We start from the raw sequence: 27357 nt of genomic DNA, 5'->3' as shown, positions 1-27357 counted from the left end.
TATTTATTGGCATTGGACTTGTCTCTAATGTAAAGGTTATCACAAGCAATTCTGCTATAAGCATTCCTATGTATGTCTTTTAGTGCATACAAATATATCTTATATATCAGCTAATTATACAGCATTTAGAATGGAATTTTGTGTCATAGGTTATATGTATGTATACATTCAACTTTAGAATATATTGCAAAATATTTTTCCAAAGTACTTGTCCCAATTCTTCCCCCTCAAGCAGTGTGTAGGAGTTCTAATTGCTCTATACCCTTGCCTGTTGATATGGTTTGGCTGTATCCCCACCCAAATCTCATCTTGAATTGTAACTCCCACAATTCCCATGTGCCACGGGAGAATCCCAGTGGGAGGTGATTGAATTATGGGGGCAGGTTTTTCCTGCGCTGTTCTTGTTATAGTGAATGAGTCTCACGAGATCTGATGGCTTTAAAAACGGGAGTTTCCCTGCACAAGCTCTCTTCTCTTGTCTGCTGCCATGTGAGATGTGCCTTTCACCTTCTGCCATGACTGTGAGACCTCTCCAGCCATGTGGAACTGTAAGTCCAATAAACCTGTTTCTTTTGTAAATTGCTCAGTCTTGGGTATGTCTTTATCAGCAGTGTGAAAATGAACTAATACAGTAAACTGGTACTGGTAGACTGGGATGCTGCTGAACAGATACCCAAAAATGTGAAAGTGACTTTGGAACTGGGTAACAGATAGGGGTTGGAACAGTTTGGAGGCCTCAGAAGAAGATAGGAAAATGCGCAAAAGTTTGGAAATTCCTGGAGACTTGTTGAATGGCTTTGACCAAAATGCTGATAGTGATATGAACAATAAAGTCCAGGCTGAGGTCGTCTCAGAAGGAGATGAGGAACTTGTTGAAAACTGGAGTAAAGGTGACTCTTGTCATGTTTTAGCCAAGAGACTGGCAGTGTTTTGCCCCCGGCCTAGAGACTTGTGGAACTTTGAACTTGAGAGAGATAATTTAGGGTATCTGGCAGAAGAAATTTCTAAGCAGCCAAGCATTTAAGACGTGACTTGGGTGCTGTTAAGGGCATTCAGTTTTATAAGGGAAGCAGAGCATAAAAGTTCAGAAAATTTGCAGCCTGACAATGTGATAGAAAAGAAAAAAAGCATTGTCTGAGGAGAAATTCAACCTGGCTGCAGAAATTTCCATAAGTAATGATAAGCTGAATGTTAAACCCCAAGACAATGGGGGAAATGTCTCCAGGGCATGTCTGAGAACTTTGTGGCAGTCCCTCCCATCACAGGCCCAGAGGCCTAGGAAGAAAAAATGGTTTCATGGGCCAGGACCAGGGTCCCCGTGCTGTGTGCAGCATAGGGACTTGGTGCCTTATGTCCCAGCTGCTCCAGCCGTGGCTGGAAGGGGCCAACATAGAGCTCAGGCCATGGCTTCAGAGGGCGCAAGTCTCAAGCCTTGGCAACTTCCACATGGTGTTGAGCCTGTGAGTGCACAGAAGTCAAGAATTGAGGTTTGGGAACCTCCGACTAGATTTCAGAAAATGTAGGGAAACATCTGGATGCCCAAGCAGAAGTTTGCTGTAGGGATGGGGTCCTCATGGAGAACCTCTGCTAGGGCAGTACAGACAGGTAATGTGCTGTTGGAGCCCCCACACAGAGTCCTCACTGGGGTACCAACTATTGGAGCTGTGAAAAGAGGGCTACTGTCCTACAGACCCCAGAATGGTAGATCCACTGACAGCTTGTACTGTGTGCCTGGAAAAGCCATAGACACTTAACACCAGCCCATGAAGGCAGCTGGGTGGGAGGCTGTAACCTGCAAAGCCACAGGAGTGGAGCTGCCCAAGTCCATGGGAACTCACCTCTTGTGTCAGCATGACCTGGATGTGAGACATGGAGTCAAAGGAGATCATTTTGAAGCTTTAAGGTTTGACTGCTGTGCTGCATTTCAGACTTGCATGGGGTCTGTAGCCCCTTTGTTTTGACCAATTTCTCCCATTTGGAATTGCTGTATTTACCCAATGCCTGTACCGCCATTGTATCTAGGAAATAACTAACTTGCTTTTGATTTTATAGCCTTATAGGCAGAAGGGACTTGCTTTGTTTCAGAAGAGATGTTGGACCGTGGACTTTTGAGTTAATTCTGAAATGAGTTAAAACTTAGGGTGACTGTTGGGAAGGCATGATTGGTTTTGAAATGTGAGGACATGAGATTTGGGAGGGGCCAGAGGTGGCATGGTATGGTTTGGCTATGTCCCCACCCAAATCTCATCCTGAATTCCCATGTGTTCTGGGAAGGACCCAGTGGGAGCTAATTGAATCATGGGGACAGTTCTTTCCCATGCTGTTCTTGTGATAGTGAATGGGTCTCATGAGATCTGATGGTTTTTAAAAACAAGAGTTTCCCTGCACAAGCTCTCTTTTTGCCTGCTGCCATCCACATAGGATGTGACTTGCTCCTCTTTGCCTTCCACCGTGATTGTGAGGTCTCCCCAACCATGTGGAACTGTAAGTCCAATAAACCTCTTTCTTTTGTAAATTGCCCAGTTTGGGTATGTCTTAATCAGCAGCATGAAAATGGATGAATAAATCTATGCTTCCTGTTGTTTATCTTCTTATTTTGGCTATTTTGGTGGGTGTGCAATAGTAGTCCATGGTGCATCTTACTGCATATTTCCCTGATTACTTGTGAAGATGAACACATTTTCATGTTTTGTCATTTAGAGGTCTTCTTGTATGAAATCTGTTTCCTTCCTTCCTTCCTTCTTTCCTTCCTTCCTTCCTTCCTTCCCTCCTTCCTTCTTCCTTCCCTCCCTTTCTTTGAGACAGGGTCTTGCTCTGTCCCCCAGGCTGGAATGCAGTGGAGAGAACACTGCAGCCTCAACCTTCTGGGCTCAAGTAAATCTCCTGCCTCAGCCTCTAGTGTAGCTGAGACCACAGGTGTGTACCACCACATCTGGCTAATTTTTTAAATGTTTTGTAGAGACAGGATTTCCTAATGTTGTCCATGCTGGTCTCAGCCTCCTGGGCTCAAGAGTTCCTCCCACTTTAGCCTACCAGTGTTGGAATTATAGGAATGAACCACTATGCCCAGCCTCCTGTTATTTTCCATTGGATTACATGCCTATTTCTTATTTATTTGCATGAGTTCTTTATATATTATTAATATAAACCATTTTCTTGCTTATATGAGTAGCAAATATTTTCTCTAAGCTCTCTGTCTGCCTTTTCACTCTTCTAATGATGTATTTTAACAGAAGTTTGTAGTTTTAATGTTTCAAGTAGAACATTCAATAATTTTTTCTTTATAGATAGTGCTTTTGTGGTTCTTTTAAAGATATTTAATTCTCCAAATGTATTGCAGAAACGTTATTGTTTTCTTTTCACATTTAGGTCTGTAATCCACATGAATTTACTTCTTTATGCATGATGTGAAATAGAAGTCATATATATTTCTTATCCTGAATTTTTCATGGCTGAACATAATCTTAAATTACAGAAAATTTTTAAATTTACTTACATAGCTTTTTCATGGCTGAATGTGAGTTTAAATTATAGAAATGACAGGGCTAGTACAAATGAAATGTTGAAAATCTATAGGCTCTGCCAAAGTAGTTCTCAAGCTGAGGGGAGGGAGATCCAACACAGCATATTTAAAATTCATGATTTGAGAAAAATAAAGCCATTTTATTTGAACCTTCATAGGGATCTGTGTGCTAAATATATCAAATATTTGTAAAAAATGAAAAAATAAGAGGAACTACAACTTCAGATGAAAACATTTCTATTTTGAGAAGCCTGTGAAATACTGAGGTAGATTTGCTTTTGAAGTATGCTTCCCAGTGACACCTATGAAAGTTGAAGTTCTGACTGAGAATTCATAGTGTTACAGGCAGCAGTAATGATCTATGATTTTCTGTAACCACTATAAGAAACTTTTGGTGGCTGGGGGCTAGGTACGGTGGCTCATGCCTGTAATCCTAGCACTTTGGGAGGCCGAGACAGGTGGATCACGAGGTCAGGAGATCGAGACCATCCTGGCTAACATGGCGAAACCTTGTCTCTACTAAAAACACAAAAAGTTAGCTGGGCGTGGTGGCGGGCACCTGTAGTCCCAGCTACTCTGGAGGCTGAGGCAGGAGAATGGTGTGAACCCGGGAGGTGGAGCTTGCAGTGAACTGAGATCGCACCACTGCACTCCGGCCTGAGCAACAGAGCGAGACTCCATCTCAAAGAAAAAAAAAAAAAAAAAGAAACCTTTGGTGGCTGGGCGCTGTGGCTCACACCTGTAATCCCAGCACTTTTGGAGGCTGAGGCAGGTTGATCACCTGAGGTCAGGAGTTCGAGACCAGCCTGGCCAACATGGCAAACCCCTATCTCTACTAAAAATACAAAAATTAGGTGGGTGTGGTGATGGGAACCTGTAATCCCAGCTACTCAGGAGGCTGAGGCAGGAGAATCATTTGAACCTGGGAGATGGAAGTTGCTGTGAGCCGAGATCACACCACTGCACTCCAGCCTGGGGGACAGAGGGAGTCTGCATCTCAAAAACAAACAAACAAAACAACAACAACAAAAAAAGAAACTTTTGGTGATGGACTACCATGCCATTTTCTTTTATGTTGAGCCACCAATTACCAAGCTCAAGCACATCAGTTATAGAGGAGAAGCTCCCACTATGCTACAGGAATCAAGAATTTTATATATGTACAGCGGGATGTTTGCAGTTTAAGATGACCATTTTGTAAACTTGGTAAGGATAAGTCTACGTCCTAAATCATTAGTAGGATGACTCTATATCCACCATTTAAAACAAATTCTTGCCCATCTGGAGACAGCTTTCTGGTCACATGTCTACTCTTTTTATATTCATCTGTCCTGTGGTCCTCCTAAAGATAGCTGTCTGCTGACTGTTCACTCTGTGTACTCCCTCATAGAAATCCAGAGATTAATCTTACTGAGTAGCCTCTCTCATCTTTCAGAAAGCTCTAGACATTATATATATTTTATGTTGTATGCAAAAAAAGCATAGTTTTGAATGGTTATTCATAAAATACTTAGATAGCAAGTACTAAGTGCCGTGTGCTATGTTCCAGGTGTTTCACAAATACAAACTTCGACTATTCATAGTGATACAGGAGTTAAGAAAAAATTAATCAGGCAGATAGGGTATGGGAGGCTTCAGTAAGGTTTTTCTTTTTTTTTTTTTTTTGAAACAGAGTCTCACTCTGTCAGCCGGGCTGCAGTGCAGTGGCACAGTGTTGGCTCACTGCAACCTCTGCCTCCCAGGTTCAAGTGATTCTCCTGCCTCAGCCACCTAAGGAGCTGGGATTACAGGCGCCCACCATTACACCCAGCTAATTTTTTGTATTTTCAGTAGAGACAGGGTTTCACCATGTTGGTCAGGCTGGTCTTGAACTCCAGACCTCGTGATTCACCCACCTTGGCCTCCCAAAGCATTGGGATTACAGGCGTGAGCCACTACGCCCGGCCAGGTTTTTCTTTTTAATGAAAAGCAGCCCCAAATCATTTCCTAAAAAAGAGCAGCCGGTAAAATTGAGCTGCAGACGCAGACAAGCAAGCTAGAAGCTTCCACAGGTGAATGCTGGCCTGTAGGAAATAACTACCTGGGACCAGGCATGTTCAAAATGGCGGCTCCATCTTCCCTTCCCTTTGCCAGCCACATGTACAGTAAGGAGCAGACAAGATTGCACTGGTCAGTGGAGAGTCCATTTGCATAATAAGATTAGGGTGGGGTGGCCAGCCTAGGCTATGTAAATGTCATATCTAATGGAATCAATCTGTGAGCTCTGTGTAAATCAGACACCGCCTCCTCCACCCTGCCTATAAAATCTGCTGCAGTAGGCCTACTTTCCCCTTTTTCCGATGTTTCTCTCTCTCTGGAAAGGAGCTGCTCTCCTTTCTCCTTCCTTCTATTAAACTTTCTGCTCCTTAACCCACCCACATATGTCTGTGTCCTGAATTCTTTCTCAACACAAGACAACGAACCATGGTTAATTCCCCAGACAATGCAGCCATTTCAATGGTAACTCTGCAAAGTAGGTACTATTATTACTGACATTCTACAGATGAGAAAACTAAGCTACAGGTAATGTTACTTTTCCATGGTCATGCAAGGCCATATCTATACTATCATTAACAATAATAGTAATAATTGAATCAAGAAGATATGAGGGACTGTGCCAGCAGTTTGTATATATCATCTTATTTAATTCTCCAAAAACCTGAGAAAATAGGATCAGAAAATTTAAGCAAATCATCCAAGATCACAAATTATAGGTGGATTACTCTTAATTTGAATTCATTTCACCAAACTCAAAGCCCAAACTCTACTACATTAATCTGCCCTCCTCCCCACTTCTCAGAGATGACATTGACATGTGAATAAAGAGAGCTGTGAGAGGTGATTATGCACCTAGGAAACAGGTTGCAATGAAATTCTCAAATAATAATTATTTGATAATGGGATTGGATTCTTTCAGGCTCCACTTAAAACAGTTAAGCACCATACAACTATTTCACTTATAGTTCCTATGACAGTAGACCACTTATATGATAAAATATGTTTTATTTAAAACAGAAATTGAGTAGTAATGTTAAAAAGTTAATATAAGTATTTAACAACAAATCCTAATTTTTTTTGCTCACCTGCTCTTGCATATCTTTGTAAACTTTTCTTCCACACGATCCATAAATGCACTGTATGCATCACGCTGCCTTCTATGTCTCTGAAGGAAGATGGTACAAAGGAAGTTAGTAAAAGCAGACATGTATTAACTTTAATTGTTTACTTGTTAAAATTTGCTGTTTAATAATCTTTGCTTTAAAAGTGTATCTGTATTCCAGATTCCCATCTTGTTCTGCTTAAACATAAAGGGCTTAGGAAGCATCCTTATGTGACTAGGGCAGAATTTCAGCCAGGGTAAAAGTATGTGCTCGCAACATTTTTTTCTACTAGAGTCTTTTCAGGCCTTCTCACATGAGTGTCATTCACTAAACTTCTCGTGATTTCCAATGAGATAAGAGGAAATTTGGGAAAAATTTCTTACAATATTTAAGCCTTTGTAAAACAAAAATAAAATTCTAAGGCCCCCAATTAGACGAATGGACCCCCTTCATGAGTGAGGGGACACAAAGAAACCTGAAAAAAAAGTTCAGGCCCTGATGGGAAGAGAAGGTGAGAAGGTGGGACATGGCTCATTATACCCTCCTCCCTTTGGAATTCAGGCGCAACTCACCAGCATTAACATTAAAACAGAGATCTTAAGACTGACAAAACAAACAGCTCTTTGCAGCAATAAAATACCGATTTCAACCTGACTCTAATGTCACATCACATGACAGATAGCAGGCCCTGGAGGAAATAAAAGTATTTTACCCCCAAATATACTTTTTTGGCATCTTTCAAAATGGCCCTGCAAAGCTGTCTCTCTTTTGCAGACAGTCTCATATCTTTTAAGGTCTGAGAAGAGACCTCCACATTTATTGTCTCTGAAGCCTGCTACCTGGAGTCTTCGACTACATGACAAGAAGCTTGGCTTCCACAACCCCCACTCTTTACCTTAACTCAAGCTGACTTAACAGACAAAGCTTAACTCTCAACCAGTTGCCAACTGGGGAATCTTTGAATCTGAGGTAGGAGGCGGGACTCAACTCCAGACCAGATGGAAGACTGGTTGAAATAGGGAAGAGGCATTGAAACCATCTCTCCACGAGACAGCCCCACCAGTGTCATGACAGTATACCATTGCTGTGGCAACATCTGGAAGGTACCACTTCTTTTCTAGGAATTTCTGGATAACCCACCCCTTAATTTGCATGTAATTAAAAGTGGGTGTAAATATGACTGCAAAACTGCCCCTGAGCTGTACGCAGAGCACACTGCCTATGGGAAGTCCTGCTTAGCGAGGAGCAGTACCTCTGCTGCTGTAGTCAATAAAAGATGCTGTCTAACACCACAGGCCCGCCCTTGAATTCTTTCTTGGGTGAAGCCAAGAACGTTCCCGGCTATGCCCCAGTTTTGGGGCTTGCCCGCCATGCATCAAATCTACTTATGACCTGGAAGCCTCCAAACTTCGAGATGTCCTGCATTTCCAGGCGAAACCAATGTATACCTTACATGTATTGATTTATGTCTTTGCCTGTAACTTCTATCTCCCTAAAATGTATAAAACCAAGCTGTAAACTAACCACCTTGGGCCACATGTTCTCAAAACCTCCTGAGACTGTGTTACAGGTCATGGTCACCAATTTGGCTCAGAATAAACCTCTTCAAATATTTTACAGAGTTTGGCTTCTTTCATCAACACCGTATTCCACTATAGCTATTACTTAAAATAACCATAAAAAGTATGTAGCATTATTAACCCACATTATAAATAATGAAAAAGGCTTAGTATCTTGTCTGAAGTTATTAGAAAGTAAAAGAAAAGGGATACTCTGATCTCAGAAGCCATGCTCTTAACTACTATTCTATATTTTCCCACTGGAATACACTTATTCTTTTATCAAGATCTAGAAATAAAAGAAAAGAAAATCCAAAGTTCTAGGTAATCCACTATTTGTATTTCAAAAAAAAAGCGGCGGCTATATGCTTTATTTTTAAAGACAGAAATATATTTTACACTACAACAAATAAAAAACTCCTGCACTAAAGCAGTTGTCGACAACAGTGCTGGAGACATTTTCCAACAGCTGTAGAGAAAGTCAAACTCACTGTATATGAAGCAGATCTAACAGGCCATGGGGCTTTCGTCAAAATTAGTTTTGAATCCCAGGTGCATTCACGATGCTTGTGGGTGATAAATCTTTCTGTAGTATTCTTCTGTTTATCATCTTTCGGTAACTGGTACCCATGTACTAGAGATATGAAGACAAATGAGAGGCTTAGCAATGGCACGTATCTTTGTTCACGATGTCTCTCAGATGTATCATTTTTGGAGATCAGGACCCAGGAGTGGTAAGTCGCTGGATAATTTATAGATGTAAATCTAAACAAAACTTTTCTTATTCTTTCTGCCAGTCCTGCTGGAGTTAATTTTGTCTTTCTTCAAACTCCAATTCCAATCCCACCTTTTATTTCTCTGGACCCATCTTTCTAACGTGTCTCCTATTGGATGGTATATTTTGCACTCTACCTTACGTTTTACTTAAAATATTGTTGAGGTCAGGGGCTGGGTCTTATAAAGAATCTTTGGCATTTTCTACCAAAGTGAGTTACACATAGCATATACTAGGAAAGTTGACATGTTCCATTTTAATTACACAGCTAGATGACACTTTTATAAGTATAACACATGCTAAAATGTGTACAATATTTGTAAATAAATTATCTTAGTTTTACAGGTATAAAATTATTTGCTCCTTATTTCGAAAAAGAGGAAATAAAATGTAACTGTGATCTCACTATCCAGAGACAAACACTGTTAACATCTTATTGTTTAATTTATATATAATTATAATATGTAAATATAGCATTCAGATATTGTCCCTCCTAATCCAAATAAGAAATGCTAAATAATACAAATTAACTCTGAATTAACACTTAACAAATGGCACCATAACAGTAATTATAGCATGCATGTGTGTATGTTATTTCCATGTGTTTTTTAATACATTACTAAGTGCTTTTAGCAGATTTAATGCTCACAGTAATTCTATGATGTAGATTCAGTTGTTATCATCTGCATTTCCAGATGAGGAAACCAATAGATAGACAGTTTAGGTGATTTGGGGCAGTGAAGCCAAGATTCAAAGTTGCACAGCTGGGCTCCAGAGTTTATTCCCTTAAGCATTACACTCTATTTATTCTCTATACATGACACATTGATTTACAAATATTATCTTTAGTAATATAGTAACAGTTGGCTGGGCGCGGTGGCTCACGCCTGTAATCCCAGCACTTTGGGAGGCCGAGGCGGGCAGATCACGAGGTCAGGAGATCGAGACCATCCTGGCTAACATGGTGAAACCCCGTCTCTACTAAAAATACAAAAAATTAGCCGGGCGTGGTGGCGGGCGCCTGTAGTCCCAGCTACTCGGGAGGCTGAGGCAGGAGAATGGCGTGAATCCGGGAGGCGGAGCTTGCAGTGAGCTGAGATTGCGCCACTGCACTCCAGCCTGGGCGACAGAGCCAGACTCCGTCTCAAAAAAAAAAAAAAAAAAAAAAAAAAATATAGTAACAGTTGTGGTAGAAAAGTAAATGTATTGTTGCAAATAATTAAAAGGACATTAAAAAATTTACCATATTATTAAAGGTGATAATAAAATCCACCTATTTAGTTTTAAGCCTATGAATTTACTACTACTAATATATAATGCAGAGGTTTTTTTCCAATATTCATAACATCTTAACAGCTTACCTGTACTTAAGTGTTGTGATTTAAATTTTAATCCAAAGGGGTCCTTTTCATAAGTTGTCTCAAAGTTTGGTAAACCAGGTTGGTACTAGATATGTAAAGGAAAGATTGCAATATTATTAATACATATTGTTTCTCATTGTAGCTGGAGTTTGATTTTTCCTAATATTAAATATTTCCTTGGTAAAATGTAATTTTGATGATTTTGTTGTGGCATTCAAATGTAGCATTTAAAACTTGTTTATGAAAATTTGAAAAAATGATCTAAGATTTAAATAGTGTATAAACAATTCATTTTTGTGGTAGAGAGGAGTACTTCAACTACCCTTTTGTGAAGTGATCAGAATTAGCATCTTAAACAGTGTGGAATTAAGGGAGTCTATTCAAAATTTAGATTAGTTAACCTAATCTTAAACTTGCAATCTTAAACTTAGCAACCTAATCTTAAACTTGATCGTAATTTATGACACATAGAATTGCATGTTATTTTTCTGGAGCTGAACTTCTTTCAGACACATAGCAAAAACATTGAACAAAGCTAAATAATTTATCAAGCCTGGAATAGAGTTACTATTTTTTTATAAGCTACTACCAAAGTAGATTTTTTAGTGGTTTAAGTTAACCAATTTGAACTGAAATAGAATTTGTACGCTCCAAGAACAGATCAAATAAAACATCACAAAGGTCTCTACTCAAAAGCTAAGTAAACGTGGCACAAAACAGTGAGGGTACCAAGCAGAAATTAAACAGGGTTATATTCTTAATGAGTGACCTGCCACAAGCATATAGAACAATATTAAAAGTTCCAAAGAAGGAGATTCTCTAATACAAGATTTTTCGCTCTTTAATTGAATACAACATGAGACCAAGTTCGTTTCAAAAGCCTTCACTGAGGTTTAATTTGTAACAATACTGACATCTGGTGGTTACACAATTTATAACACTCTGCCTTCAATTCAGTCATTTATATAAGCAAGTTAATTCAGCTAAAATAAAAATAGTCCTTATTCCGTGAATTTTATTTACTCAAGTTTTTAAGTCTGTTATTAGTAAAACATTTATTTATTTATTTATTTATTATTATTTTTTGAGATGGAGTGCAGTGGTGAGATCTCGGCTCGCTGCAACTTTCACCTCCCAAGTTCAAGCGATTCTCTTGCCTCAGCCTCCCAAGTAGCTGGAATTACAGGCACGTGTTACCACACCTGGCTAATTTTTGTATTTTTAGTAAAGACGGGGTTTCACCATGTTGGTTAGGCTGCTCTCGAACTCCTGACCTCATGATCCTCCCACTGTGGCCTCCCAAAGTGCTGGGATTACAGGTATGAGCCACTGCTCCTGGCCTAGTAAGGTATTTAAATAAACCAGTAACATTTAATATTTAAATGACCTCCCTCATCTCCAAAAGGTAACATATGTTATTTACTATGAATGGAAATATTTACATGACCTCCCTCATCTCTAACAGGTAACATATATTATTTACTATGAATGAAAATATTTAGATGCCCTGAATAAGTAAAGAGTTATTGACTATAGCTCCCTGTATTTTCCAGATTTTATCCTAATAGCTTATAGAGTTAACATTCATCGAATACCTCAACATTTCAGATCCTGTTGTGCTTTGCATATATTGTTTCGTTCATTACTTAAGATAACCATAAAAAGTATGCAGCATTATTAACCCACATTATAAATAATCAAAAAGGCTTAGTATCTTGTCTAAAGTTATTAGAAAATAAAAGAACAGGGATACTCTGATCTTAGAAGCCATGCTCTTAACTACTATTCTACATTTTCCCACTGGAATACACTTATTCTTTTATCTCACTATTTCTAGATCCTGTTCTATCAGTTCTACTGTTTAACTCTTTGCCTAGCAAGTCACATTTATGTGCTAAATTATAGATCTAAGAACAGAATATATTCACATTTTAGTGGAATTATATTTTGCATAAATATTTGACCTTATTTGCATCTCCATATACTTCATCACCCTTTTAAATTATAAATCTAATTATTGCCCATATATTATTTAAATTATTAATCATCCAAAAGATTCATTAAAGTAATAGAATATCCCTTTTTAACTATTTTCATTCATTCACCAATGTATTCCACAAATTTATTGTATTAGTAGTAGGTTATAAACTCCTGGCAACTGATGGCTGTTCTCCAATCATATCTAAACCCAACCTGTTCTCTTGAAACCTAAGAAAGCCTATCTCAGAGTTGGCCACTTGACCTGGCAGATAAAACCTCATCAGAATCAATCAGGTTCTTACCTCTCTGTTCTATCATTTATTGCTAAATGTGAATTGTATTGTACCATGAGAAAAAAAGGCAGCATTATACACATTATATACAGATACCATTTTCCTATATGTAATAGTTTTTCTCATTAAGAAATGAATAAAAAATAATACATAGTTCCCCTTATCTATCTTACATTGTTTTTATTCAAATGCTCTTTTGTACCTGTCGAAAGTCATGTGGTTTGGGATTGACATATACACCCCTTGGATATTGTCCACTCTTCACAAACATTAACTTTGCTTTTTGTAAATCCAGACGTGGAAATGTAGTTATAAATTTAGGAGCTGTGACCTCCTTAGGATGATTCCTTATGCTGGGCAAGTGAAGCATTGTTTCTGGAAAACTGATTTTTTTCCTCCTTTTTTCTTCCTTAATTGGTTTTGATGATCTTTCTGGAATTCTCAAAGATGTATACAGTTTGTAGCTAAAATCAGGAGGCTTTATTTCCCATACATTAACTTTCATTTTACATTGTGGAGGTTGCAGAACACTTTTTTTCCATTTGGAGTTGAGATCCTGTCGTGAAGGATATTGCAGCCTCTTTGCAATATCCCTATCTCTTGTGCCTCTCTGAGACTCATGGTATATTATGTGGAGGGCATTTTCACATGGAGGAATCTGCAACACACATGGAAATAGGTGAAGCTTGTCACTATAGCAATGGTGTACTCAACATTTTCTCTCCAGGACAAGTTAATCTTTGAAAAATTTATGAAGCAGGAAAAAGCTCAGAAATGACAGGGAATATGTATGGAGGAGAAGGAAAAAAATATCATTGCTGCAAATATTTATTCAGCACCTTTGTCACAGCAGTCAGTGCACTAAGGGCTGGTAATTTTTTAAATGATTGATGTAAAATCCATGTCCTTAAGTAACTGAGATGCTACTTAAAAGACAAACATAAAAGCCAAAAATAAAACCTGTGTAATAGGATAGATATTGCAAGTATTATGAGAAGCAAGGAGATTGGTCAGCTAGCTTTATCAAGAAAATAGACATGATGTCAAAAGCTGTTATTTGGATCGATCTTGAGAGGTAAGTAGAAACATTCCAGGTGGTAAAGGAAGGCAATAACATTTGACCTAGAAATAGAAAGTATGTGAAATTTGTCATTACCTATTTCTAGGATATCTATGGCTGCCTAAACCATCACGAGTACATTGTAATTACTGCTATTGAAACTTATAGATGAGAATCATGCATTTGCTTTTTTGCTGACCAGCTAACCAGTGACGTGGAAATCATTATTACACTTCTCAGATTTAATGACATTATCAATATGTTACTGGATGATTCAATGAATTCAGAATCTCCTTGGAAAGGCTAATTACCAATCAGAATATATTTGGTGAAGTAGAAATAGTACAACAATGCTGGTTCCTGGGAAATAAGGACCTGAGGTGAGGATGAATTTCCTTGTCTTGTGCTAGAATTTTGTGTTGTTTCATAATAACATCAAAATAGAGGATCATCAAAATTCTAAACGTTAATTTTCAATATGCTAAAGTTGCAAGTGAAGGGAAACTACTATGAATGAAAGGAAACTACTCTTCATATGTGTTGAAAATGTCCATTTTCAAAAATTTGTAATATTTTGCAGTGATGGATTGTTTTCCAAATACTCTTATAAATATTTTTATTTTATAACGGGCTATGCCATATTGAGAGAAAAACAAGAAGCATGTAAAAGGAGCATAGCATCTCTGTGAGGAGAAAGTGAAAAATGATATGATAGGAAAAACTAGAAAAATTGGAGTTATAGTATTAAAAGTCTTTTATGCCACACTAAGAAGTTTTAAATTCATCCAAGAGGGAAAAGGGAACAAATAAAATATTTTAAGCAGGAAAATGGTTAGCATGTGATTTGTATTCCAGAAAGATCAGTGTGGTAGCAGTATGGAGGGCGGCCTCAAAATAAAAAATGAAAGCTAAGCCAAAAAAAAAAAAAAAAAAAAAGCCCAAACCCAACATAGCAACGATTTAGGTGAGATGATAAAAAACCTAAACAAAGATGTAGCATGAAGATGAGAAAGGGAGGTTGTTCTTATGAGCTACTTAGCAAATCTAATATCTTGAGCTTTGTTTCAAATATATTGCAGTTTATTAACCAAAATAAGGAATAAAGGAGAAGAAACAGTTTATGAAAGAAGGTCATATAATGGGTAGATTTCAATAAAATGTAAGCCCCATACTAATCAGAAAGAAAAAAATGACAGTAGATACACAAATGAAAAAGAGAAAGGAATCAAAGTTTATCACTACAGAAAACAACCAAGCCACAAAGATAAACAATGAGAAGGGAAGAAAGAAAAAATAATATATACAAAACAACCAGAAAACAATGAACAAAGTCAGAGAGTATGTCTTCAAGTGTTAACAATAACTTTCAGGGTAAACAAGTTAATTTCCCCAATTAAAAAACGTAGACTGACTGAATGGATTAAAAAAGGACTCAGTTATTTGCTACCTACAAGAACCTCACTTCACCTGTAAAGACACACATAGACTGAAAATGAAGGGATAGAAAATGATGTTCCATACAAATGGAAACCAAAACTAAACAGAAGTAACTATACTTATTTCAGATAAAATAGACTTCAAATAAAAAAATGTAAAAAGAGACAAAGAAGGCCATTACATAATGATTAAGAACTATATTAAGGAAGAAGATATAACAATAGCAAATATATGTTCATCCAGCACTGGAGCACCCAAATGTATAAAACAAATATTATTTGATCTAAAGGGAGAGATAGACAGCAATACAATAATAGTAAGGGACCCCAAAACTCCACTTTTAGAAATAAACAGAACTTCTAGACAAAATCAATGAAGAAGTATCAAAGTTAAACTGCATTCTAGAGCAAATAAACCTAACAGACGTTTACAGAACATTCCACCCAGTAACTAACAATGTATGTTCTTCTCATTCGCAAATGTAACCGTCTCCAGGATAGATCATAAGTTAGGCCACGGTTGCAAGTCTAAACAAATTAAAAAGGATTAAAAACATAGGAAGTATCTTTTCTGACTACAGTGGAATAAAACTAGAAATCAATAACAGAAAGAACTTTGGAAACTAAACAAATACATGGAAATTAAGCAACATGCTTTTGAATAACAAATGAGGCAAAGAAAAAATTTAAAAATTTATTGAAACAAATGAAAATGGAAATACAACACACCAAAACCTATGGGATACAGCAAAAGCAGTTCTAAGAAGGAAGTTTACAGCAATAAATATCAGCATCAATAAATTAGAAATATCGTGAATCTAGAGACAGCTTCAAGATGCTGACTAGAGGCATCGGGCACTTGCCTTCTCCAGACAGAAGAAACAAAACTTAACCACACAAATAGATAATCACATTTCAGATAAAACATCTAGTAGAGAACACTGGAGTTCAACAGAGAAATATCTGAGACACAGAAGGGGAAGAAAGCAAGTGGCTAGCTTGGCCAAGATTGGCTGGGAGCCCATAGGGGCTCCTTTTTGCAGAGAAAGGGTAAGTGGGATACCCTCATTGGCTTACATCCTCACTGTGGACTGCTGCAATCCCAACCATTGGAGAGCTCCTGTACCCACATTAACCCTAAGACTAGTGTGGGTGTTCATCTGGAGACCCAATGAGGGCATTGTACCAGATAGAAAGTGCACTGGGTCACACACACTCCTGAGATCTAAGTGGCTACAGCATGGCACCATTGTGAGAGCCTAGCCATCACCATTCTGCATCCTGCTCTGGGAACAACAGCTGTCACATCTCCACATCCTGGGAACCTCTGTTTATATCCCCTAGTGTCCACCCAGAGGGCTACAGAGAGGCACAGCACTGGCTGAGCCCAAAGATGCTTGGGGTCCCCAGTACTTTAATCCAACAGAGTACTATCCCCTGGGGAAAAAAAATGGTGCAGCACACCAAGGAGGTGGCCACTGGGCACAAAGGAAGCCAAATTACATGCTTTCCAGAGCTGACGAGCTTTCTATCTGGGGCTTTGATAAGTGACTCCACCTCTAACTGTGTCACATATTGTACTTGGGTTCACAGTGAGAGAGTGGGATCTTTCCCTCTACATGTGCACAGTGCCATAACAGTTGTTGCCACTGGGAGCCAAGGCAGGTGGGCCTGAGAGCTGTCTGACTGGAGCTGGAAGGAGTGACCACAACCCTGCTGGCAGAGTGGCCTCTGTGCTAGGATTTATGTATAGAGAATGGGATCTCTTTCCTTCTCTGCATTTCACTGCAGCTGCAGCTGCTCTTGCTGCCACCAGGGGCTGGATGGGCAAGAGAGGGCTGCTTATCTGGGGCTGTGAGTTGCAACCATGTCCCCATTAGCAGTGTGGCCTGTGTTAAAGCTCACTCACAGAAGGTGGGGTTCTTTCTGACTTCTGCGTGGTGCTGTTGCAGCTGCTGCCTCCAAGAGCAAATAAAGTCTGAGAGCTGCATGTTTGGGTTGTGGGTGGTGACCCTGCCCGCCTGCAGTATGGTCATGTGCTCTGGCTACCAATAGAGGGTGGGATCCTCATCTCCATCCTCTGCACAGTGCTGAAGCCACTACTGCAGCAGGGAGCTGAAACAAGTGCAACCTAGAACTGGAGACTCCCTGTGCCAATCCTGCCCATACCAGCAGCACGGGTTCTGTACTCTAGTGCACATCCTCAAATCGGGCTCCTCACACTCACCACTGCAGTCACTGCTGCTGCCAGAGATTAAATATTCACTTCCCAGAGCCTGAGAGCTGCTTGTAGGAGACTGCTGATAGCAACCTACCCATACAAACAGCAGGGCCACTATGCTTTCTAGCACAAGCCCTAAGGTCAGGTATCCACACCAACCATCACAGACTGTCTCAGCCTGCCTACTACAGCCTATCCCCCTGCACACCATCAGGGGCCTGAGGACAGACACTCCCAAATTGGCACCACACCTCCAAGCCTGAGCACACCACCCAAGGACTTGGTGATTATTCTATCTACTCCACCACCTATACCATCTATTTTATCCCCCTAGGAACCTGAAGATGGGCCCACTCACCTTGCTGCCAACACCACAAACACACACTCACATGTGCCATCTAGGAGCTCGGGGAGGGGTCTGCCCGGCCAATCACAGCCACTGCCAACACCAGTGAGCACTGCTCAGGAATAAGACAGTCATCTTACCACTGCTACTGCCATGGCCCACACCATGCTGTCTGCACATGGGGCTGAAAACCAGTACACCCACCTGGCTCACCACTGCCATTACCAGCATCTGGGCAAGACACGTGGAGGCCTGATAATTGGCTCAACTGGACAACTAACACCAGTGCCAGCATACACCACCCAGGGGGCTAAAGGACAGGTATACTCAGCCTACTGCTGCAACCACTTGGGCCTGAAGACTGACCTACCTGCAATCCCTTTTCCCAGAAAATCTCCACCATAGCCTCCACTAATGACCCTAAGCCACCAAGGAAATCACAGATACCACTAACATTGTTTGTAGGCAAAGAAATCATATAGAGACTACACTACTGCACACATTCAGAATCAAAGCCAAATGGCCCCAACAAACATCATAGATAAATTTTTAGGAAAAAGCCCTAAACTCGAAAGAAAATTCAAAAAATTCAAAGAAGACATAGATGCATAGATATGTAGGGACACAGAAAACATGAAAGAGCAAGAAATATGACATCCCCAAAGGAATAAAATAATTCTCCAGCAACAGATCCCAATCAAAAAAATTTCACAAAATCCCAGAAAAAGAACTCAAAATACTGATTTTAAAAGAGCTCAGCAAGATACAGGAGAATGCTGAAAAACAATACAAAGAAATCAGAAAAAATAATTCAGGATATGAATGAGAAATTTACCAAAGAGACAAATATTATAAAAAAGACCAAATGGAAATTCTAGAACTGAAGAGTTCATTTAATGAACTACAAAATATATTTGAAAGCTCCAACAATAGATCAAGCAGAAGAAAGAATCTCAGAACTTGAAGACAGGTCTTTTGAAATAACCCAGTCAGACAAAAATGAAAAAACAAAGAATAAAAAAGAATGAATGAAGACTTCATAACATATGGGACACTATAAAGCAAATGATATATGAATTTTTGGTATCTCAGAAGGTTAGGAGAGGACAAAAGTGTTCAAAAACCTATCTAGCAAAATAATAGCTGAAAAGTTCCAAAGTCTAGCAAGAGATTTAGACATCGTATTAATCTGTTTTCATGCTGCTGATAAAGACATACTTGAGACTGAGAAGAAAAAGAGGTTTAATTGGACTTACAGTTCCTTATGGCTGGGGAGGCCTCAGAATCATGGTGGGAGGTGAAAGGCACTTCTTACATGGTGGTGGCAAGAGAAAATGAGAAAGATGCAAAAGTGGACAACCCTGATAAAACCACCAGATCTTGTGAGACTTATTCATTACCACAGAAACAGTATCGGGGAAACTGTACCCGTGATTCAAATTATCTTCCACCAGGTCCCTCCTGCAACACATGGGAATTATGGGAGTACAATTCAAGATGAGATTTGGGTGGGGACACAGTTAAACTATGTCATTCCACCCCTGGCCCCTCCAAATCTCATATCCTCACATTTCAAAACCAATCATGCCTTCCCAACAATCTCCCAAAGTCTTAACTCATTTCAGCATTAAACCCAAAAGTCCACAGTCCAAAGTCTCATCTGAGACAAGGCAACTCCCTTCCGCCTATGAGCCTGTAAATTCAAAAGCAAGCTAATTACTTCCTAGATACAATGAGGGTACGGGTAGTCGGTAAATACAGCAGTTCCAAATGGGAGAAATTGGCCAAAACAAAGGGGTTACAGGGCCCATGCAAGTCTGAAATCCATCTGGGCAGTCAAATTTTAAAGCTCCAAAATGATCTCCTTTGACTCTAGGTCTCACATCCAGGTCATACTGATGCAAGAGTTGGGTTCCCATGGTCTTGGGCAGCTCCTCCCCTGTGGCTTTGCAGGGTATAGCCTTCCTCCCAGCTGCTTTCATGGGCTGGCATTGAGTGTCTGTGGCTTTTCCAGGCACATGGTGCAAGCTGTCAGTGGATCTACCATTCTGGGGTCTGCAGGATGGTATCACTCCTCTCACAGCTCTAGTAGGCCATGCCCCAGTGGGGACTCTGTGTGGGGGCTCCCACAGCACATTACCCTTCTGCACTGTCCTAGCAGAGGTTCTCCATGAGCGCCCCGCTCCCGCAGCAAACTTCTGCTTGGGCATCCATGCATTTTCATATATCTTCTGAAATCTAGGTGGAGGTTCCCAAATCCCAGTTCTTGACTTCAGGACACTCGCAGGTTCAACACCATATGAAAGCTGCCAAGGCTTGGGGCTTGCACCCTCTGAAGCCATTGCCCAAGCTCTACATTGGCCCCTTTCAGCCAGGGCTGGAGCAGCTGGGACATAGGGCATCAAGTCCCTAGGCTGCACATAGCACAGAGACCCTGGGCCTGGCCTACAAAACCATTTTCTCTTAGGCCTTTGGGCCTGTGATGGGAGGGGCTGCTGTGAAGACATCTGACATGCCCTAGAGACATTTTCCCCATTCTCTTGGGAATTGACATTTGGCTCCTCGTTACTTATGTAAATTTCTGCCTCCAGGTTGAATTTCTCCTCAGAAAATGGGTTTTTCTTTTCTATTATGGCTCATGCCTGTAATCTCAGCACTTTGGGAGGCCGAGGCGGGCAGATCACGAGGTCAGGAGATTGAGACCATCCTGGCTAACACGGTGAAACCCCATTTCTACTAAAAATACCAAAAAAAAAAAAAAAACAAAATTAGCTGGGCGTGGTGGCGGGCGCCTGTAGTCCCAGCTACTCGGGAGGCTGAGGCAGGAGAATGGTGTGAACCCGGGAGGTGGAGCTTGCAGTGAGCCGAGATCGTGCCACTGCACTCCAGCCTGGGTGATGGAACGAGACTCCATCTCAAAAACAAAAAACAAAAAACAAAAACCCAAAAAAAAACAAATTCAGTTGCAAGATACAAAATAAACATACAAAATTAGTAGTGTTTCTATACACCAATAATGAAATAGCCAAAAAAGCAATCAAGAAGGCAATTTTATTTTCTATAGCTACAAAGAAATACCTAAGAATAAATTGAGCTAAGGAGGTGAAAGATCTCTATAAGGAAAGCTACAAAATACTGATGAAAGAAATTGTAGATGACACAAATGGAAAAACATCCCATGCTTATGGATTAGAAGAATCAATATTATTCAGATGACCACACTAGCCAAAGCAATCTACAAAGTCAATGGAATCCCTAGCATAATACCAATGACATTTTTCACAGAAATAGAAAAACAATTTTTTATAACCATAAAAGATCCCAAATTGCCAAAGTAATACTAAGCAAAAAGGACAAAGTTGTAAACATCACACTACCTATCTTCAAAACATATTACAAATCTAGAGTAATCAAAACAGCATGGTATTGGTATAAAAATTGATGCATATACCACAGGTACAGAATAGAGAATCCGGAAATAAATCCACATATTTACAGCTAACTTATATTCCTCAAAGCCACCAAGAACCTACGTTGGGGAACAAAAACCCTCTTCAATACACAATTGGAAAACTGGATAACCACAGGCAGGAGAATGAAACTGGAACCCTATTTCTCACCATATGCAAAAATCAACTCCAGATGGATTAAAGACTTTAACATAAAACCTGAAATTATAAAACTACTACAAAAAACACAGGGAAAGCTCCTCAGGACATAGGTTTAGGCAAAGATTTTATGGCTAAAACCTCAAAAGCATAACCAACAAAAACAAAAATAGACAAATGGGACTATGTTCATCTAAAAGGCTCTGCACAGCAAAATAAACAAGAGTGATGGGATAATCTACAGAATAGAAGAGAATATGTGCAAACTAATCATCCAACAGAGAGCTAATATCCAACATATACAAGGAACTTAAACAACTCAACAGCAAAACCCCCAAACAATCCTATTAAAAAGTGGACAAAGTACAAGAATAAACAGTTCTCAAAAGAAGGCATACAAAAGACCAACAGATATATGAAAAATTGCTCTAAATCACTAATCACATAGAAATGCAAATCAAAACCACCACAGTTAGAATGGCTATTATCCAGGACAAAAAATAACATATGCTGGCAACAGTATAGAAAAAAGGAAACTATGTATACACTGTTGGTGAGAATGTAAATTAGTACAATCGCTACAGTATGGAGATTTCTCAAAAAAGTAAAAACAGAACTACCATAATATCCAGAAATCCCACTGTGGAATATTTTTTCAAAGGAAAAGAAGTTTGAGACAATCCTGGGCAACATGGTGAGACCCTGTCTCTTCTAAAAGTACAGAAATTAGCCAGGCATGGTGGCATGTGCCTGTCATCCCAGCTACTTGGGAGGCTGAGGTAGGAAGATCTCCTGACTCTGGGGAGTTTAGGGCTGCAGCGAGCCATAATCCTGCCACTGCTGGATCGTGATCCAGCCTGGGTGACAGAGTAGGATCCTGTCTCAAGAAAACCCCCCCAAAATTAGCAAAGATATAAAATCAAGCTGTATCCACCAATTGAATACTGGATTAAAAAAAAAGTATATATACACATAAAAGAATACCAGTCAACCATAAAATAAAGAATGAAATTCTGTCTTTTTTTTTTTTTTTCTTGAGATGGAGTTTTAGCCTTGTTGCCCAGGCTGGAGTGCAATGGCGTGGTCTCAGCTCACTGCAACCTCTGCCTCCTGGGTTCAAGTGATTCTCATGCCTCAGCCTCCGAAGTAGCTGGGATTACAGGCAGCCACCAACACACCTGGCTAATTTTTGTCCTGACCTCAGGTGATCCACCCGCCTCGGCCTCCCAAAGTACTGGGATTACAGACATGAGCCACTGCACCTGGCTGAAATCCTGATCTTTTGCAGTAACATGGATGGAGATAGAAGTCATTATGTTAAGCAAAATAAGCCGGCCACAGAAAGGCAAACACTGCATGTTCTCACTCATATGTGGGAGTTAAAAACCTTGATCACATGGACATAGAGAATAGAATGATGAATATCAGAGACTGGGAAGAGTGGGTGGGTGAGAGGGGGTTATGAGAATAAATTGGTTAATGGGTAAAAACATACAGTAGGATGGAAGAAATAAATTCTAATGTTTCATAGCAGATTAGGTTGACTATACTTAGCAACGATATTTAGTATATTTAATTGAAACAAGCTTACACGTTGACCCTTAAGGGTTAATTAGAATAAATCTGTACAAGTTAAAATTGTATTAAGGACCAAATGGATAATGACCAGTACATACACAGGTTCTCTCAAAGCAGTAATTCCTAGTTGTATCGTAAGATCTTTCCAAAGCAAAAACCTAATTACTGAAATAATTCAAAAATTCTAATCTGTAGAGAAAAACAATTATCCTAGAGGGTCAAGCCATACAATGTCACACCTAAACATTAGTCTTAAGTCATTTTCCCACATTCATATAGTTTCAAAACATGGTAAATATCCTACATATTGAAAAGTATTAAATGACCTAATATTCAAAATATCTTAGAAATACCATCCTTTAGTTCAGCAGTCCCCAATCCTTTTGGCACCAGGGAGTGATCTTGTGGGAGACAACTTTTCCACAGACTGAGGAAGGATGGGGAGATGGTTTCAGAATGATTCAAATGCATTACACTTACTGTGCACTTTATTTCTATTATTATTACATTGCAATGTATAATGAAATAATTATACAAGTCACCATAATGTAGAATTGGTGGGAGCCTTGAGCTTGTTTTCCTTCAACCAGACTGTCCCATCTGGGGGTGATGGGAGACAGTGACAGATCATCAGGCATTTGATTCTCATAAGGAGCACATGTGTAGTTCACAATAGGGTTCACGCTCCTATAAGACTCTAATGCCACCACTGATCTGACAGGAGGCAGAGCTCAGATGGTAATGTAAACAATGGGGAGTGGCTGTAAATACAGATGAAGCTTTGCTCTCTGGCCCTCTGTTCACCTCCTGTTGTGTGGCCTGGTTTGGGTTGGAGGCCCCTGCTTTAGTTAACATACCCTTAAATTTTGTGTTAACATTGGTTTCACCCTGATTTAGTCCATACATGCCAATATACAAACTATCAAAGTACATTGGAGCAACTCATGTTTGTATTTTTGCAATTCTTCCATGTGTATGATATAGAAATGAAAATAAAACTTTTCTTCTAATATAACCATGTTTTCAAATAGGTTAGTTTCCTTACATAGCATTTTCTCATATTTACCACATAAGCATCATGGACTGATTTTTTTTCCAATGAAATGCTATCTAGTGACTTCCTTAATGAGTACAACTTTTAAAAAAAAACTTAGAAACTTGAGCCATTTCTCAAAAATAAGCATATTTTGTTTTCAGTTTTAGTTACTTGTGGCTGCCTATAAAAGATCTCAAATGACTGAGCCCTAAAGCCAGATTCATTCCTATATATACTCAGCCTGTTGTCTGCAGGGAAGTCACAAGACTTTACTGAATGCCCTGTCACAAAACTAAATGACCCTCAAAAATTAACATGAGTTTTATACTTAGAATTCTCAGTCAGTTCATGTCAGTTGGTTATCTTTTAATAGTTGTCATACAAAAAGTCTTACAGACCACACATTATTTCAAAGAAGCCGGAGAACGTAGCACGATGTAGACTGAGATTAAAATTAACTTTTGATAAAAGAAGAGAGTGAGTACTTTTTGTAACATTTTGTCTAACATAAAAATGCTTAACTTCCACAAAACCCACAAACTGAAAAGACAGTCTGGTAAATTAAAGATTTGTATAAACTATGCACAAAACCCACGGTATTTGGGAAAACTGGAAAGGTTTCTACAAGTAACAGTTTTAAAAACATAACTTTGTTCTACTAGCAATTACACATAACATACATGCACTAATTAAAAATACACTACAAGCCTGTCTGGAAATGCAGCTTAACATTTTCCAAATGGATTTTGCCCCACATTTACTATATAATGAGGCTGTTATTACTGCACAGGAACAGTTAGTGATACTGTTTAATTACCTTTAGACAAAGATATAGGGATTTTCTCCCTAAAAACAAGTTTTCAACATCAAAACCTATGCTTATAAAAATTTTAAAACTTTCAGCAGTCTAAATATGTCAAATGAAAACTTTACAAACTTCTCAAATGCTCTCTACATTCCAGGTATGTCAACCTTGCTATCTAATGTAGAATCCATCAGAGATATTTCCGTCTCTCTCATCAGTGGATGGCTTTTTCTTAGTGCTGGCCTCATGGCTGTCTGCTTTCTTCATTGCTCTCTCCATTGTGTTGTGGTTAATTACTGGCTTGTATCCATTCCTTTTCTAGCCTTTTTTTTTTTTTGGTGGAGTCTCATTCTGTCACCAGGCTGGAGTGCAGTGGCACGATCTTGGCTCACTGCAACCTCCACCTCCTGGGTTCAAGTGATTTCTCTTGCCTCAGACTCCCAAGTAGCTGGGACTACAGGTGTCTGCCACCATGCCTAGCTATTTTTTTTTTTTGTATTTTTAGTAGAGACAGGGTTTCACCATGTTGGCCAGGATGATCTCGATCTCTTGACCTCCTGATCCGCCCGTTTTGGCCTCCCAAAGTGCTGGGATTACAGGGTGACACTGCGCCCGGCCCTTTTCTAGCTTTTTGTTTGGCCCTTAATCTTTGGTTTTATTTGCTTCCTCATGTTGTCTTTGTTCAGCAAGAGATTTATTCAGCACCTCATGTGACTGTGGAATCTCCTTCACCAACCAAAAACATGTTCTTAAACTTGTTATACAACACTGTAGACTTCTCTACGATAACCTGACAAACTTGGAATTGCTGTATTTTTTCAGTGCAGTAGTCATCTCCGTCCCTTTTTATTTTATACTTTAAGTTCTAGGGTACATGTGCACAATGTGCAGGTTTGTTACATACGTATACATGTGCCATGTTGGTTTGCTGTACCTATCAACTCGACATTTACATTAGGTATTTCTCCTAATGCTATCCCTCTCCCAGCCTCCCACCCCATGACAGGCCCCAGTGTGTGATGTTCCCCACCCTGTGTCCATGTGTTCTCATTGTTGAACTCCCACGTATGAGTGAGAACATGCAGTGATTGGTTTTCTGTCCTTGTGATAGTTTGCTGAGAATGATGGTTTACAGCTTCATCCATGTCCCTACAAAGGACATGAACTCATCATTTTTTATGGCTGCATAGTATTCCATGGTGTATATGTGCCACATTTTCTTAATCCAGTCTATCACTGATGGACATTTGGGTTTGTTCCAAGTCTTTGCTATTGTGAATAATGCTGCAAGAAACATACATGTGCATGTGTCTTTATAGCAGCCTGATTTATAGTCTTTTGGGTATATACCCAGTAATGGGATGCCTGGGTCAAATGGTATTTCTAGTTCTAGATCCCTGAGGAATCGCCACACTGACTTCCATAATGGTTGAACTAGTTAACAGTCCCACCAACAGTGTAAAAGCATTCCTATTTTTCCACAACCTCTCCAGCAACTGTTGTTTCCTGACTTTTTAATGATCGCCATTCTAACTGGTGTGAGATGATATCTCATTGTGGTTTTGATAGTAATCTCTGTTTCTGAGCTTGTTGCATTGTATTCTGAAGTGAAGCAAATACATTCAAGGCCTCAGTGTACTATGCCACATTTTAAAAGAGAATAAATTTGTTTCACTTCTCTATGATACCTTATTTTGTCCTTATATTATGAATTTATTATTACATATTATCCTTTTGAATAATATGTATGTAAAATTAAGCTTCTATTGTATATAAGTCACAGAATCACATATATCTTTGTAGTTCCCAGGCAGAAATAATCAACTGGAGGACTAGTTGAATAATTGAAGACAATAATGGAATAGTGCACCATAGTTTTCCTTTTACATGGAAAAAACTAAAGATTAGACAAATACAAAACTATGAAATATATGACTGAGAAATTAAGGAAAAAATAAATTAGTAATATTCTCATTTAAAGATTTAATAGTAAATGTTGCTTTTATAAAAGCTATAGGTTGTCCAAGATGTTGCACTGAAAATAAAAGAATGGCTTTATCTGCATTCAATAAGTAGAGTTATTCTCCACCTAAGATAATATATTTATACCTCAAGGATCAGTTTAAATGCTGCCTCCAATTAAAGCATTTTCAAATCTCTGTATCAGGATTTATATTTTCTTTTTCTGAATACAACAATGGAGTTCAAATCTTCATTTTAACTTGTACCTGGATAATTTATTTATGTCAACTCCTAATTAGATTACAAAATAATTAAGACAAGGATTTCTATCTCTACAAACTCTATGCATGTTTTAGATTGAGCTGTGTGAAATTGTTATTCAACCATTTTCAACCTTACAAAAATGCAAATTTTATATATTTCAGTCATAATAACTAAGTTTGCCAAATTGTGAAAATTATATTCACCTTTTGAAAACTGTATGTAAAACCCAAACATCTAATCATATTTTTTTCTAAATAAAGAAAAACTTCACCATAATAGTGACAATACAAAAAACATTCTTTTGAATTTCTTCCTCAAGTATTTTCTCCAGGAAAGTCACTAAATATTTTTGTTATCTGCTTTTAAATTTGCTAATAAAAAAAGGAATACATTTCTTTAGTTAGTAAAGG

At 39.0% G+C, this 27357-nt stretch overlaps 1 protein-coding gene across 4 annotated transcripts in view; it reads right to left on the bottom strand.

The window, feature by feature from the left end:
- C6H7orf78 (chromosome 6 C7orf78 homolog) overlaps positions 1 to 27357 on the bottom strand; it is a 78418-nt gene that overhangs the window by 30183 nt on the left and 20878 nt on the right. For 3 of the 4 annotated variants that reach the window (XM_055392162.2, XM_063708389.1, XM_063708388.1), the window contains 4 exons: positions 12834 to 13289; positions 10359 to 10443; positions 8714 to 8856; positions 6646 to 6725 (listed from right to left, as the gene is read on the bottom strand). In XM_055392162.2, the coding sequence (XP_055248137.1) occupies positions 6646 to 6725; positions 8714 to 8856; positions 10359 to 10443; positions 12834 to 13136 (611 nt within the window). In that variant the 5' untranslated portion in view covers positions 13137 to 13289. Of the gene's footprint in view, positions 1 to 6641; positions 6726 to 8713; positions 8857 to 10358; positions 10444 to 12833; positions 13290 to 27357 lie in introns of those variants that run through there. The other variant, XM_063708390.1, reaches the window with a different exon arrangement.

Source organism: Gorilla gorilla, chromosome 6, assembly GCF_029281585.2.
Source record: "Gorilla gorilla gorilla isolate KB3781 chromosome 6, NHGRI_mGorGor1-v2.1_pri, whole genome shotgun sequence".
Taxonomy (NCBI): Eukaryota; Metazoa; Chordata; class Mammalia; order Primates; family Hominidae; genus Gorilla; species Gorilla gorilla.
This window is presented reverse-complemented; position numbering and strand designations above follow the sequence as displayed.